Genomic DNA, 15306 nt, shown 5'->3' with positions numbered 1-15306 from the left:
GCGCTATCGCTAGAGTCTGAGCGCAGAGCAGTTTCATATTTCATACAGACACCCTGTGAATTATTTACTTGGTGTATCTTCAGTGATATAGAATGGTCAGACATTAATGCCTTCTAAAGGCAATCACTGCCATGTCTGCTCCGTTTTGAGCACAAACCCATATCCAGCTGGGTTCAGCTATACCTTGGCTGCTGAAATACCAGTGAAATGTACAGTAAAAATAGTGCACTCGTTCGGTTATGCTTCCAGCCTCTCTCCATCTCGGGATCCAACAGACCACATATACTTCCACCTTCGAACTATAGGATGGTACTTGAGGCCTTAGGCATGCTAAGGTGGGAAACACAACACAGCACAGACTAAGGGCCATACTATCAAGAAAGGGCGATACATTATCGCCGCTTTTATCGGCAGGAAACTGCCGCTAAAGCGGCGATAATGGGCTTGATAATATGCCCTTGTGAATTCCCATAGAAGCCCAGGTTCTGTTGTTAACCTAGGCTTCTATGGGAATTCACCAGGGCATATTATCAAGCCCATTCTTGATAATATGGCCCCAAGTTTCAACCCTAATGCACCGAAGCACCGGGGGAACCAGTTTTCTTTTATCACCGAAGCTTGATTATTCCAAGGGGCAAAGCAGGTGGATTTTTTACTATGGCTTACGTGGTGGAATAGTCCTCTGAAATTGTTCTGAAGAGGAGTTACCTTGGTGGCTCCACTAAGTACCGCAGCTAGCTTCTTCTCTGCTTGTACTTTTCTGTCTGGTTTTTAGCTTCTTCAGCACGACCTTTTTGCATTTCTTTTTGTTATGTAAATCAGTAGTGGTAAAAGCGTGTGCATAAAAGCTCCATGCCTCCTTTTGGGCACCTTATCTTTGGACGCTTCCCAATCACATCAGAATATGATCGACAGAGTAGGGATATCGGGGGAGCAGAAGATTATTTTACACCAATGCATGATTTGCGCAAAATATTTCAAGGAGGTAGAGCTAAGTATAGAGTCATAGGGCCATATTATCAAGAAAGGGCGATACATTATCGCTGCTTTTATCGGCAGGAAACTGCCGCTAAAGCGGCCATGATGGGCTTGATAATATGCCCTTGTGAATTCCCATAGAAGCCCAGGTTCTGGTGTTAACCAGGGCTTCTATGGGAATTCACGAGGGCATATTATCAAGCCCATTATCGCCGGTTTAGCGGCAGTCTCCTGCCGATAAAAGCGGCGATAATGTATCGCCCTTTGTTGATAATATGGCCCATGATTCCCTAAAATATATATATTACTGGAGTTTTACACCAAGTTCATTAAGCTCCTTCAAAGGCGCTAACCCCCCAAAATTAGCATGCTGGAGCTCAGAAGGTGAATGAGCAATAAGGATGCCTTTTCATTTTGTTGTTGTCTTCTCAAATTTGCTGTGGTTTTTAAGGAGGTATTTTAACAAATTGCTGCTCAGGGAGGTGGTTACTTACTTTTCTGTCTTTGACTGCTAAGTGAACTATGCCACAATCTTGCCGAGTAGAATGAGTGTGAAAGGAAAGACTGTCGTTTTTTTTTCCTAACACACAACAACGTTTAAGAGCCTGTAAATAAAGCTCTTTCTGTAATTCTGAAGTGTGATGGAAACAAAGATTTTTATAGAATAAAAACAAGTCAGTACACATACCCCCAGATTCATCAATGTTCCGATTTGCGAGTCCTTAATAGCGATTATTAAGGAATCGCTATTAAGGACTCGCAAAACGGGATTCATGTAGAAATCGCAATATTATTTGCGATTTCTACAGCTTCCTTATTTGCGATTAGCAAATTGCTAATCGCAAATAAAGATGCGATTTCAAGGGTGCCAGGGGTGTCCAAAGGACACCCTGTAGCACCCCTGAAATGTCAATGTAGACTGATGTTGCGCACACACATGTCCAAAGGACATGTGTGTGTGTAACATACAACTTAGAAAAATGCACTAAAGTGCATTTTTCTAAGTTTTCGCTATTTACCACGAAGTCAGACTTCGCGGTAAATAGCGGCAAAAAATAGCGATTTCGCAATTTTTAAAAGGTTCATGAATAGCATTTAAGGAATCTCTAATTGAGATTCCTTAAATGCGATCGCAATTTGAGAAATCGCAATTATTTGCGATTTTTCAAATTGCGAGTTCATGAACCATTGATGAATCTCAAATGCCATGTTTGCGGGCGCAAAGGCTGAATTTTGCGATTCGCACCGTTTGCGCTCGCAAAAATGCTTGATGAATCTACCTGATAGTGATTAGCAAATGAAATATTTACTGAAACCTGATTACTACACATTATTCTGTGCGCTCTGTAGTTTTACCCGTAAAACTGTATGTGCAAACTTAGTGGCCATTTCAGTGGAAAATGTGCTGTCTGTAAATGACAGTGAGGCGCCACACCATGATTTAGTAATATATTTTTGACAGTGTGCTCCCAGAAGCACTGCCAGCTACATACTAGACCTTTCCCACCCTCCTGCTGAATGCGTGTGAAAGCAAAACATATAAAGCATTGACTGTTATCATCTCATTTGTGATCTGTTATGCAGTCCTACTAAAATTGTGTGATATGGGGTCTCTGCGATAGCTCAGACCTCCATACAAACTTATTTAAGTTCTAAAGTGAAGAGGTCAGGGAAGGCCTGTTTAGAATCTATATAGTACAGGCTGTCTGAATCCACCCCTTGTGTCTGTTTTTTTGGATGTCACAACATTGTATATAGATTTATTGTACATATCGTTCTGTGTTGTGTTCTATGAAAATTTGCCATTCAGACTGTGTAACTTTGTCCTCTTTGAAAATAACGGAAAATGAGTAGTAGTAAAACAATGACATGGTCAAATGCACATTGTGAGTTCTGGTGTTTATAAAGAGATGGGCTTAAAACAGTGGTACTGTTAAATCAAATGCATAACATGAATTAGTGAAGGAATTTCTTCTGCAGATAAAGAAAGTGTTCTGCAGTTGATTATAGTTGGAAGAATCCATGGTACAGGAGGCACTTGTTCCTTGTTGTGTAACATTGATAGAAGCACCCCAAGTCTGAACATTGGTGCAACACATCTTAGTGCCTTTGAAGAGTCTTCCCCCACTCTAATGGATCTAGCCACTGAAGAGAATAAACATAATCTAATGACACCTACAATGCAGTAAGTTTAAATATCAAAAACATTAAAACTCATGCACACCTGTAGCATCATCAATATCTTCAACTATTGATAATGTGTGAAATACAAAAAGTACCTTCTCTTCAGCTCCAAAAAAAGCATCCAAATCATTTTTGGAATGAAATGAAAATAGAATTCAGGGACCACTCCAAGCACGCAAAAAATTAGAGACGAGTTTTTAAATTATTTAGATTTTTTTTAGTGCGCTGCATGTTACCTCTATTTACTTAAGAATTGTATGTATTATGATAAAAGACTGATTTAAGTAGGTATGGAGAAGTCAGAGTCCGGTTGAGTAAGGTAGGAGTCATTGTTCTTTGATCTCTGCCCATTTTATTTCTTAAAGTACAGTAAAAAATGAGTGTGATCGATATGAATTTGAGGTGTGTCCTGGTCCATGTGATTGGTTTGCTCTATGCACTTGTTCAATGTATTACAGAGCCTCAGCTGGTGGACTCAGAAGGACCTGCTGCCATGTTTCGCCCACTTGAAGGCTTGAAGGCTGATCAGATGTATCACCACTGAAAGAGTGTACCTGAATGGCACAGAGTGTGGTGTCTGTTTAACATGTATCCTGAAGTGTTGCTGCAGCAGGCCTCATGTTTGCAGCAGTTCAAAACATTCTGTGCATCTAGCTTTGTAGCCTCTGCTACCCTATTATAAGTACTTTGGGAGCCCAAAATAGACAACGTGGCGATAGTAAGAGTGCCACAACTATGACTCTGTCAGATCCACCCAGAGGTCGGGGGAAGTGGACATATTTTCCAATCTAAGGAGAGAATCAGGTCCGCACCTTTCACCCCTGAATTGATTTGGGGAAGGAAAGAGAGTTCGAAGTGGAATTGAACCCCCAGTTCCTTAACCCCTTGCATGCTCAACACGGCCCGGACGTCATGAGTCAGGGTGGGCGTGTGCTCACGACAGCCAGGGGCCGTCCAATCCCGCGCACTAATTAGAATGCCCGCACAGAGCGAAAATTCGCCACACATGCAAGGTGTTAATTTCAGGTACGTGTGTAGAGGCGTTCTAGGTCTTTGCGGCCAGATACAGGACGAGATGGGTCATGCTCTTTGGTTAACTAGAATATCAGTTTGCTTCCGGTCATGCAAAGAATTTCTCTTTCATCTATGGAAACACATTGCATAAGGCAATGGCGAACTGGATCTCTGTCTGTTTTACTCCTGGAAATGAGGGAATGTCCTTTGCATACCTTTGTAAGTTCAATGGATGCTACGCCAAATGGTGCGGTGGAAGTGTATGCAGTTATTGAGCAGGAGGCAGGAGACAGATGACGCTTGGTGTACGTCGCATGCTTTAATTCCTGAGGAAGCCTCTATTCACCATAACTGTATTTAAAGGATGGGATCCACTCAATTTTCACTCACCCTTCCATTTTTCATCCTACCCAGTAATTTCTGATATATGTTGCTCTGTGTTGCAGGCAGCAAGAGGTTGTTCATAGCTAGGGCTGTCTTCGTCAATAGAGAAGAGGGCCTCTTCTGTGATGGTCCAATGGCAGGATCTGTTGCATCTAGGGCCTGGCCTAGGGAGCGTATAGGTCAGTTCCATGCATTATTTAGTGTCTCATAATCTTTTTCCCTGATTTTTGTGGGATAGTGTACGTTAGAGGTCAGCTGGTTGTTAGCCAGAATATTCATGTAACAAGCCACTGTTAATTGAGTTTCACTAGCAAACCCAGGGAATAAATGCCAGCATCATGTTCATTAGCCCTGACTCTTTCAAGCGGCGTCAGATGCTTGCGCATTATGTAGGCCCCTAAAAAAAGACCTGATGACACAGCAATGACTAAGGATTATGGATGTTGGCGCCACACAACCCAGTATTGAAGAGGGTAGTGGAGAACTGGAGTAACAACTTTTGAGGCCCCTGTTTCATGGTAGTGTGTCATGGTTGAGGTAGTGTCAGTGGCCAGCTGATTCGCTCGGAGCCTTGCCTAAACAAGTTAGCCATGCTTTGCCTCAGATGGATCACTGGTCCACAGGACATGGAATTTCAGTACCTGCAAGATGTCTTTCATTTCAATGGTTTTAGTACAGACACCAACTCTGACAAGTATCTCCTTGATCCAGTGGGTCCAGGAAGGTCTTATTTGAGGCTGCTAACTGTTAGGGATCTATGCCACAATATTGCAGTCTAAATTTCGACCTGCAAAAACATTGCATCCCCAGTATAATACCATTATACTCTTATCTCTACGTCTACTTACTTTGCTAATATCATGCTGGTCAATATTGTGGCTGCGCTATTGTTTCAGGGCAATATATCACATGCAATATTATGACCCCCTCAATCCTATATAATCATCGCCAAGACACTTACCAGCCACCTTCTCCCAGACGCGAACATACCATCAACCCTCCGTGGGAGTACTTCCTATTACTTCGTATCACAGCATCAAAAGGACACATAGGGGTCTCCTTTACTGTCATGGCAGCCTGAACCGATTACAAGCGGTAATCTTAGTCCAGCGACCCTGTCCACCCAGGTCATAGACTGTACCACTTCACCTGGGCGGAGCCATATATTGTGCCTCGGGCCCACTCTGACGGGTCCTTAGGGTTTGATGCAACGCAGGCCGACAGGGTTGTGTTGAGCAAGCCCTCTAAATATTAGAGTAGAGACTAAATAAAGGTGCATGGAGGGGGCGAGGGGGGAGGGGGAATACGAAATATGCAGTGAAAATATTTCACCGTTGTAGCCAGCTCTTGGAGACCCATCAGTCGCCATGATATTAAGGCTCCCCTGATGGAATCTGTCTACAGGTTTTCATTCAAAGGTTTATTTTCCAGTAACATCTCTTCAGGCTGTCATGACGTGAAGGAATGTTTTAATCTTTTAAGGCCCTCTACATATTTCTCATGCCTTGAATCCTCCCTTTTGAAAGTTACTTCAACAACCTTTCTGTAACATGTGAAGAGCTAAACCTGCTGACCTGCCCTTGTATCATGCACTCTACAGATGACTTCAAGACGATGTAACTTCAAAATATAGCTCAGAATTTGCACCCAAGGGAGAAAAAAAATAGTATTTGAGGATGGTTTCAATGGGAAATAGGCATTTTTTCACGGAAACCTAAGCAGTGTAGATATTTGAGGTTTAACTTGCTCACCAGTGTAACTCAAGAATCAGTTTTTTCAGATTTTTTCGAGACATTTTGCATTTCTTTCTTGGTTTTCGTATGAAAATGCACTTTAACTTTCATAAGATAAACATCTTGTATGAGGAATTTTAGTGTACATTGAAAAGTGGTGGGTAGTATTTGTGTCGGGGTGTGTGTGCACCAAACACCTTTTACCACCGTAGTATAAAAGTAGTTTTCAGAAGAGGTCATTTTTGACAAGAATGTTTGTGCATATTTGTTCTGTGCAATTTTGTTGTGGTGGTGATGTGTGCAGTTGTTTCTTGCTGTTCTGCTATGGTTGTTGTTCACTGTTTGAGTGTATTTTGTGTGCCCAGATATGAATTGATTGTATAATGTTGCTTGGTGTAGGTTGTGTTATGTGCTGTTGTTTACTTTAGATATGTCAAGCAATGCCGATGCATTTCCAGACAGACTTAGCACATGCCTTAAGCATTCCTTTACCAAGCAATCGTTTAGCACTGTCTAAGATGGAAAAGTAGCACAGCTCCAGCTCTTCTGTCACTTTAGACCAGGGCCGGCTTTAGGGCGTATTTTGACCGGTGCGGCCGAACTGAGCGCTGACCACAGGGGGAGCGCTGTGTTTAGTAATAACGTATGATTGGCGAGATGAGAGACACCTTTACCCAATGGTAGTGAGAGAATCCGAGGAGGTGGTCATGGGATGTGGATGTGCCAAAATGATTGTCAGATCGGGCACCACCAGCACTAAAGCCGGCCTTCTTTTAGACACTGCTCAGCCCAAAAACGGTGTCAGAGACCGAGCATTAAATTAGCCCTCGCACTGCTCACTTTGTGTGATACTGATCAAGGTGATCTAGAGAAACACTGGGGGGCAGATTTACAATTACTGGCGCATCCCTGCAAATTAGCAGGGATGCGCCAGTAATTGTGCGCCGCAGCTCCGTCACCCATGATGCGCCGCATTTCCAATGCGGCGCACCATGGGGCCAAAACGGCACAAATGCCTCACGCATCTGTGCCGTAAAGGCGGCGCATTGCTGGAGCTGCGTCGCAAGCTCAACGCAGCTCCAGCAATGCTCTGGGGGGTCCTATTCTTTGAATGCCGTCTCAAGCCTTACGCCTGCTTCAAGCAGGCGCAGGGTTTTGACGCAGCATTGGCCTAAAAGTGACTTAGTGAAATCTTGTAGATTTCACTCAGCCACTTTTAGGAGGCGTCCCTGCGCAGGAACGCCCTCCCCCCTGCGCAGGAACGCCTCCTTATGACGCAGGGCTTTAATACCCCGCACCATGGCGCATGTTTTGCTTTGCCGCTGCGTCACAAAAGTGACGCAAAGGCGGCACAAAAGTGACGCAAAGGCGGCGCAAAAGAGGCGCAAGGGGCTTGTAAATCTGCCCCTGGGACCTTAAAGAAACACATCAGTAAGGGTAGAGAGAACGAGCACTTACGATTGTCAAAACTGCAGTGCCTAATTGTTGGTTGTCGGTGAGGCCCATCAGCACTCTCTTTTGTGGACCAGCACTTATTATTCTTCATCAGACATTTCCAGAGGGCAAGAGAGAGCTAAACACACAAACGGGAAAGAAGGAGGAAGAGAAAGACGGAAACCCCGTCACCAAGGGAGAAAGCAGACACCTGCAAGAGTGAGATAAAGGGCAGGGAGTGTCTGGTAGCGGATTAAAGAGGCATCATGCGGATTCAGGACTACTTCTGCCTTGGTATTCGGCGCACCGACATTTAATTGTGCCGACAAGGCTTCTGAACAGCGCTTTGGGCACATGCGCTCATTAGTTTACACATTAAACACTGGTCAAAGGACTTAGGCAATATGAAATTACAACTTAGAAGCCCTACTCACTAGGCAGAAATATTTTAGCAGAGCACAATAAAAGTATTTATTTATGTCTAAACCATGTTTCAGAGCTCTGTACATAATAGGTGTGAAAAGACAAGACATAAATATTGACGATGTAATTGAATGGGGTGGTATGAAAAAATGCAGCTCAACACAAAAAGGGTCACAATATCTGCGAGGTAAATTTTTTTAAAGCTATAATCGAAAAAAATATGTTCAATTTAGAGATCTCGTATTCAGAGGGTGGGTGGAGCAGGGAGTTGAGTAATAAAGTACAAGCGGAGGGAAAACATGGTTGGTTAGGAGAGCATTAGCAGGGCACACATATTTGGACACAGAGAAATGGGTCAGGAAGGATAACTGGTGTGCTAAACTAGACGATCCAGTATGACTGAAGCTGAGAAAAGATATAGGAAAAAAACCATACAAAACCATAATAGTCTGTATAAGCACGAGCGGGTAGCAACACCATGCATAAAACTGTTAGTTGTTTTTCACATTTCTTTTTATTTTCTCCATTTACATTTATTTCTTTGTTTTCTCTTTTACCCTTTGTATTTATTTGTTACCTAGTTTCTTTTATACTTTCACCATTATCCTGTATTTTCCATGGGTAGAACATACACTTTGTTACCAGTCCTACTGTATGCTCCACGAATTAAAGCAAAAATATAATTTGGCTGCTTATTACTTCACAAACAATCAAATTCTCTCTGAAATAAAAGTTTGTATCTCTCCGATTGATGAACAATCGCCCTCGTGGAGATTTTTGAAAAAAAGTTGTCATTTGTGGATATATGCTACGAAGATAAGGCCTTTGTGATCTTTGTGTGCCCTATACATGCTCTAATATTTGCCCCCCCATCAAACCGGGAGTTCCTTTTTGCAGCCTGTTGCCCTGCCTACCCCTAAACTCCGCCAAAATAGTTTTCCGACTCCTTCTACCTCCTCTAAAATTTTTCCCCATCAGATGTTTTGGAATAAGCAGCCTGGCTCTATACTGCCGAGCAACATCAAGGTCAGACAGGAAGTTCCTATTTACCAGGTCCCCTACCCCTTCCCCACAAAAGAGGTTCTTTCGACTGGGATCAGGATGAAACACAAATAGAAAAGGGGTAATATTGTAATACTGAAATGTATTATGTTATTGCATATGTATAGTCCTTTCCTATCACTTACAAGAGACCCCCAACACGACTTAATGAAACACACTTGTAGGCTAGATTTAAAATCCATGTATAGGAAAGTGATAGCAAAGACACGATCGGGAGATTTCTTATCGACAAACTCAGCGAAGACAACCTTATCCTCTTGATGCCTTCCAGAGTACACAATGGTGAAACAGTAGTAAAAATCTTTGGATGACCCTTGTTTAGATTTTTGATCTTTTTTACCAGTTTGGGGCCAAATGACACAGGCTTTGCTAGCAGTCCATAGCCTCATCTGGCCCGCTGGCTACTGTTGGCCATATTTGTATTATACATATGGTTTTCCGTAGAAGAGTATTTTCACCTTGTACATTAATATACTTCTGCTAACAACGTTGAACTGTTCTAGTAATATAATGATCTTTACAGATCACATATAATATTGTATTGCAAACTTTCAAACTCAGTCGCTGTGTAAGATGTCCTGCTTTATGTTCAAAGAAACCATAAATATCAATTATATTTGTAATAATAAAAAGTTTGGGGCTTTTTTAGGGTGATCTTAGTTTTTGTGATATTCAAATCAACATTAACAGTTAAAACTCGATGGTAGATTGTGTTGCATTTTTACAGGTTTCACTCACATCCATGTCTTTCTTTTTCCCTTCCAGGATGCCCGTCAGGGACCTTCAAAGCCAATCAGGGGGATGATGGCTGCATGCACTGTCCAATCAACAGCCGAACCACATCGGAGGGAGCCACTAATTGCGTATGTCGAAGCGGATACTACCGGTCTGACTCCGATCCACTGGAGATGCCATGCACAAGTAGGTCCCTTTAGTTGCATTACTGCCTCAGGGGTACGAATACATCTGTGACTTATAGGTAGCATTAATGAGATACATACTGGGTTTTTGCCAGCTCAAGTATACAAAGAGAAAACAGGTAGGAGAACCTAGCATCCAGGAAAGTTAGGTAGAATTTCAAATACTTCCTGGTAGCTTTTGAATTTAGAAGATGTGCCTGGTCTTTAATATAGTGTGCAAATGTGTTTCACTAACAGCTATGGCTCATACGTATTGAATTGTAATTCATCAAGAAAATACTAAAATTGTCACACATAGTTTTTGGACAGGGTTGTGCCTTAAATCAGTAGGTGTGCTGCCCCAAAGTTCAAATGAATTACCTACACTGAATGGGACTGATAGTGTATATAGATCAAAAACTAACATTTCTATCTACACCTGGAAGTGTAGAAAATAAGGTTAGGTTATCCTTATGTGATGACCATGATAACTCAGGCATTTAAACCACACAGTGGATAAGCAAGCATAAAACAATGTGTTTGTTACTTACTACATAGACAGCATAGTGCTTCTTTTGTCAGATCCACACAAAACATGACAAGGCATATTGGAAGATGTTAGCAGACAGCAAGACTGTCAAAAAGGACTGCCAGGAAGGAGTGTGAGAGATAGCACTGCTATGGCAATGGGTATACAGAAAGCAACCAATCCCCGAGGCCACAACAGAGAAACAACAGAACCCAGCCCAGATCTACTTTTGCTATATAGGACTTCCGATCTCCTGGAAATAAGCTATTGAATGATGAAATACTCTCAACTACACAGTAGCACAACATTAAATCAAAATACATAGTTTGCACTGCAGCACAGTCAAATATTAATTGTATATGGTATTGCTCTAAAATTTGAAAATTGTTTGAGAATTCTGATGGTCACAAGTCGAGCAGCATCAGTTATATCCTCATGGGACAGCATAAACTGTTTTTATGAAATAACACTGTAATGCATTTAAGAAACTGAGCTGTGCCTTCACTGCAGTGTATTGAATTTGGGGAAGCTGATGTTAACCAGGCATGCACTTTATAGGCTTGGCCTGTATTTTTCCTCCTCTTTTCCATCCCACTCATTACTTAAGTGTTCAAATATTTCCTTATTATCCTGGTTCAAAGGCATTCGTCCATCTTGCCCTCTACATGTGGAATGCCATATCAGCAGACACAAGGATATCAAACATCTAGAATTAGGAAAAATAACAGTTTGTTCTTAACTGTGTAGGCACTTAGATTATTATTCTGCGGAACTGTGGTTTATTTGCTGTGATCAGTATTGCTTATCAGCGAATGACTGGAATGATTATATACCTCGTAACTTTATCAGTCTCATGTTATTCACTCCTAATACATTTTCAGATTCTCAACTTCAAAACATGTCGAAAGAAAATGTGATAAACCATCATTTTTAAATCCAAGTTTCATCCTTTTATCCTTTTATGCTTCCATGAGTGCTGGTCTCTTTCTGACTCTCATCAGTGTCTCCTACTGGTACCCGCAACACCCTTGTGCCCAATGGCTCACAGGTTTAAATGTATATGGAGGCCATTTTTGTGATCTGTATAAACTCTACAGGGTCAGGTATTTTAAACATGAGCTAACTAAATTGCAAAGAGAATTGAAAAGTAAAATTAAGAATTGTCATGGACTTCTAGTTGGGATTTTGGAGTGAAAAGCTGGTGTTGAATAGCCTGGAATGCTTGAGTTGCCATAAAGTAAATTTCTTGGTTACATTTAATATTCAGCATCACAGTGGATCAGGATATTTGACTCTGTGTAGATCGGAAGCTTTTCATCACCACTAATCTTGCTTCGATAATCAGTTTGACACAACTACAAGGAGAATGGAGCTCTGAGGCTCCTAATCCCACCCGCCCACACAAACTTCCCTGGATTCTGTTTCACAACTCTTCAGAGGTGGTGGAAAGGATCAGATTCCACACTGTTACTTTGATACAAATTAGCAAAGCTTGGCTCAGCATCCATGCTAACTCGGAAGGTTCACGCAACTTGAGACTGTTTCCAAAGGAAGGTGTAAATTTAAGGCTTAAGTGTGCCGAAGCTGGGTTAGATGTGTCACCAGACTTAATCCAGTCTCAACAGGTGAGTTTAATGACAGAGTACAGGATGGAATTACCAGCAAATCACCTGCTGTCCAAACCCAGTAATCTCTTTAACAGTTACAACTCACCTGCAACATTTCACATACATCAATGTTTTCACTTGCATAGATCATCTGTTTTTATACCATGCGTCACCCTCAGTAAGAACATTGTCAGCACCTTGTTTACTTCATTGCCGATGTGCGCTTCGTTGGACTCCCAAACTCCACTTATCTAATTTTCCCTTAACCATTTTTTTTATTCATTACATTAGTATTTAATTCTCCTATTAGCTGGCTGTCATCTACATTCTGTTTTATTTCTAAAGGAGGTGGTTACTAAGGGTTGGATAAACTCCATAATATTTCCCACCCCAAACAAAATAATCATGTGTAATGACATGAAATTAAGCATAAAGTGCAAGATGTGGTGTACTGTGGTTTTCCACGCACTCTGTCTAGGTGGGAACTGTGAATTACCAAAATATCAAGGAAAACGTATCGTGGAATGACATGTCAAAAATATTGTCAACTCAAAACTATTGTAGGGTAGAATGTAAGAATATAATTTTACTCGGTATATAAAATCTTTTTTTATTTGTAGTTGTATATGATACTGTTTACCTTAGTTGTATTAAATATTGTTTTTATCTAAGGTATTATATTATTTTTAGGCATTAGTATTAACATATTATTTTTTAATATTTTACCATACTGTGCAATTTTTAATGTGTAATTGATTTACGTTTAAATATTTATTTTTAATTTAACAGCCGTTAGTTGGGTTTGTAGAGAATTAGGGTGGGAAGTTATTTAACATATACAATATTGTTTTTTTATTTTAATTCTTTTTATATTAATCAAATAATTATTGGTAATTATGTATTTATTTAAATTTGATTAATTGTAATTTTATTTAGTTTAGTATTGTTTGTGAAATTTAATTATTAGCGGTTTAATGCAAGATGTTGGTTTTGCAGGAGATTAAGGTGGAAAGGTTGGAAGTTATTGACAATATAAATTCATGTATTTTATTTGTAGCACTTATGTTAATTAAAATCTTAACTGGTAACTATGTAAGTTATGTCATTGATAAGTTGGTATTTGTTATTTTTTAACAGTGTTTTTTAATAATAACATTTTGAAAAAGTGTTCCATATTTATTTGCTTTTATTTTATTTGTATTATGTAATAATTTAATATTAGCAATGTTATATTTAAAACGTTTACAATTAGTGTTTTGCTTTTGTGGGGTATTAGAGAGGGAAGTGTATTCATTGTAAATATTTTAATTTAACACTGAATTATTGAATACATTTTTGTATATTTAAGTATACTATCTACAATGAATATGTATATTATGTAAAATATTTTAAAATATTTTAATTTTGTTAAGCACATAAAGTATAGGACCTGGAATGGTGTTTCTAACCACTCCAAACTGCAACATTTGCTCTACTGTTGCCAAGATTGGAGTGGGAAAAGTAAATTTTGCCCATCCAAAGTTCCACACTTTTCCTGCTTTTCTTATGTTGCAGTGGGAATAGTAAATCTACCCCCTCCAAAATCCAACACTTTCTCTACTGTTGCTCACCCTTGCAAAGACCAGCACTTTCCCTGTTTGTGCTTAAGGAAAGGGGTGGGAATATTAAAATTCACCCCTTTCCCTACCATTGCTAAGATTGGAGTGGGAACTGTACATTTAACCCCTCCAAAATTCAACATTTTCTCTTCTTTTACTTAGGCTGCAGTGACAATAGTAATTCACTCTTTCCCTGATTTTGCTTACGTTAGAGTTGCAATAGTATATCTAACCCGTCCAAAGTTCAACACTTTCTATACTTTTGGTTAAATTGGAGTGGGAATAGTAAATCTAATTCCTCCAAAGTATTTTCTTACCCTGGAGCAGGATTTTAAAATGTCACCCCTCCAAATTCCAATGGCTTCCTTCCTGTTGCTGAGATAGGAGTGGGAAAAGTAAATCTAACCCTTCCCACTTCCAGCTTTTCCCTTGCTTTTGCTTAAATCTGGCTTCAAGCCCAGTCCCAAGATGGCTGCAAATACTTCCTGGTTGAAGTGTTGGCAGCCAATCAAATTTCAGTAGGATCCGCATCCCCAGATATCTATATTTTTTAACACCTCAATCGGGGCTGTTATTTCGCGACAGTGCAGCAGTTCCGCGGAGTGGGCGGGGCCATGTCGGGCGTTGGAAGTTCGCAGCACCAGCGAGGTAGTGCTCGCGACGGCCAACGGCAGCAGGGAAGGGGTTAAACTTAAATAGCTCTGAAATACTGAAAGAATTTACATCTAATCACATAAACCATGCTTTCTGGACCAATATCTAGCTTTCTGCCAAATTTGTTGAAATTCCATTCAGTGGTTCGGGCTCTAGTCGTGTTTAAAAAATGAAAAATCACCATAAATATAACATGGGGAAAACGTTTTTGGGACCCCCTGTTTTTCTCGGCCCCCGCTTGACAGATCACCTGAAACTTTCAATACAGAAGCTGAACCACAAAATGGAAGTTTTTTAAAAATGATGTGAAGATTCATCAAGCGGCGCCAAAGTTATTAGTAAAACAAAAAATGCGCTTCCTAACTATGAAAACATTGATCCTAACTATAAATTTATACTGGCTAGAATAGCTAATTTTACCCCCATTAGGTGGAGTCATCACGACAACTAACAAAAAAATTAATAATTAACAAACCACTTTTTTGCTCGCCCTCATGCTATAAGTACTGTGAGCTTAGGAGGCTCATAGCCCTAAAATATACATATGAAGCTGGTCTTTATGCTGATGTAAATCACCCCTTGCTTGTTATTATTTGTTAGCTGAATGGAAGACAAACAGACAGAAACCAGACATACTAACATATATTCCAAATTAACATAACATTTTATGTATGCCCCATTCAGAAATTTAAATTTTTAATGAAAGAATCTTAATTGTCTAGAGGTACCCATTGGCTTTTATAATTGCTTTTGCTCCGTGCCAAGACTCTAACAATCATATTGTAGAAATTGACAAGTCATCCTCGT

At 40.4% G+C, this 15306-nt stretch overlaps 1 protein-coding gene across 6 annotated transcripts in view; it reads left to right on the top strand.

The window, feature by feature from the left end:
- Positions 1–15306, top strand: part of EPHB2 (EPH receptor B2) — an 805310-nt gene that overhangs the window by 580731 nt on the left and 209273 nt on the right. For all 6 annotated transcript variants that reach the window (XM_078643038.1, XM_078643040.1, XM_078643037.1 and 3 more), the window contains exon 4: positions 9978–10133. In XM_078643038.1, coding sequence (XP_078499164.1) covers positions 9978–10133 — 156 coding nt within the window. The remainder of the gene's footprint in view (positions 1–9977; positions 10134–15306) is intronic.

This window comes from Lissotriton helveticus, chromosome 5_1, assembly GCF_964261635.1.
Source record: "Lissotriton helveticus chromosome 5_1, aLisHel1.1, whole genome shotgun sequence".
Lineage (NCBI taxonomy): Eukaryota > Metazoa > Chordata > Amphibia > Caudata > Salamandridae > Lissotriton > Lissotriton helveticus.
The sequence above is the reverse complement of the archived record's forward strand: the minus strand, read 5'-3'. Positions and strand labels throughout refer to the sequence as shown.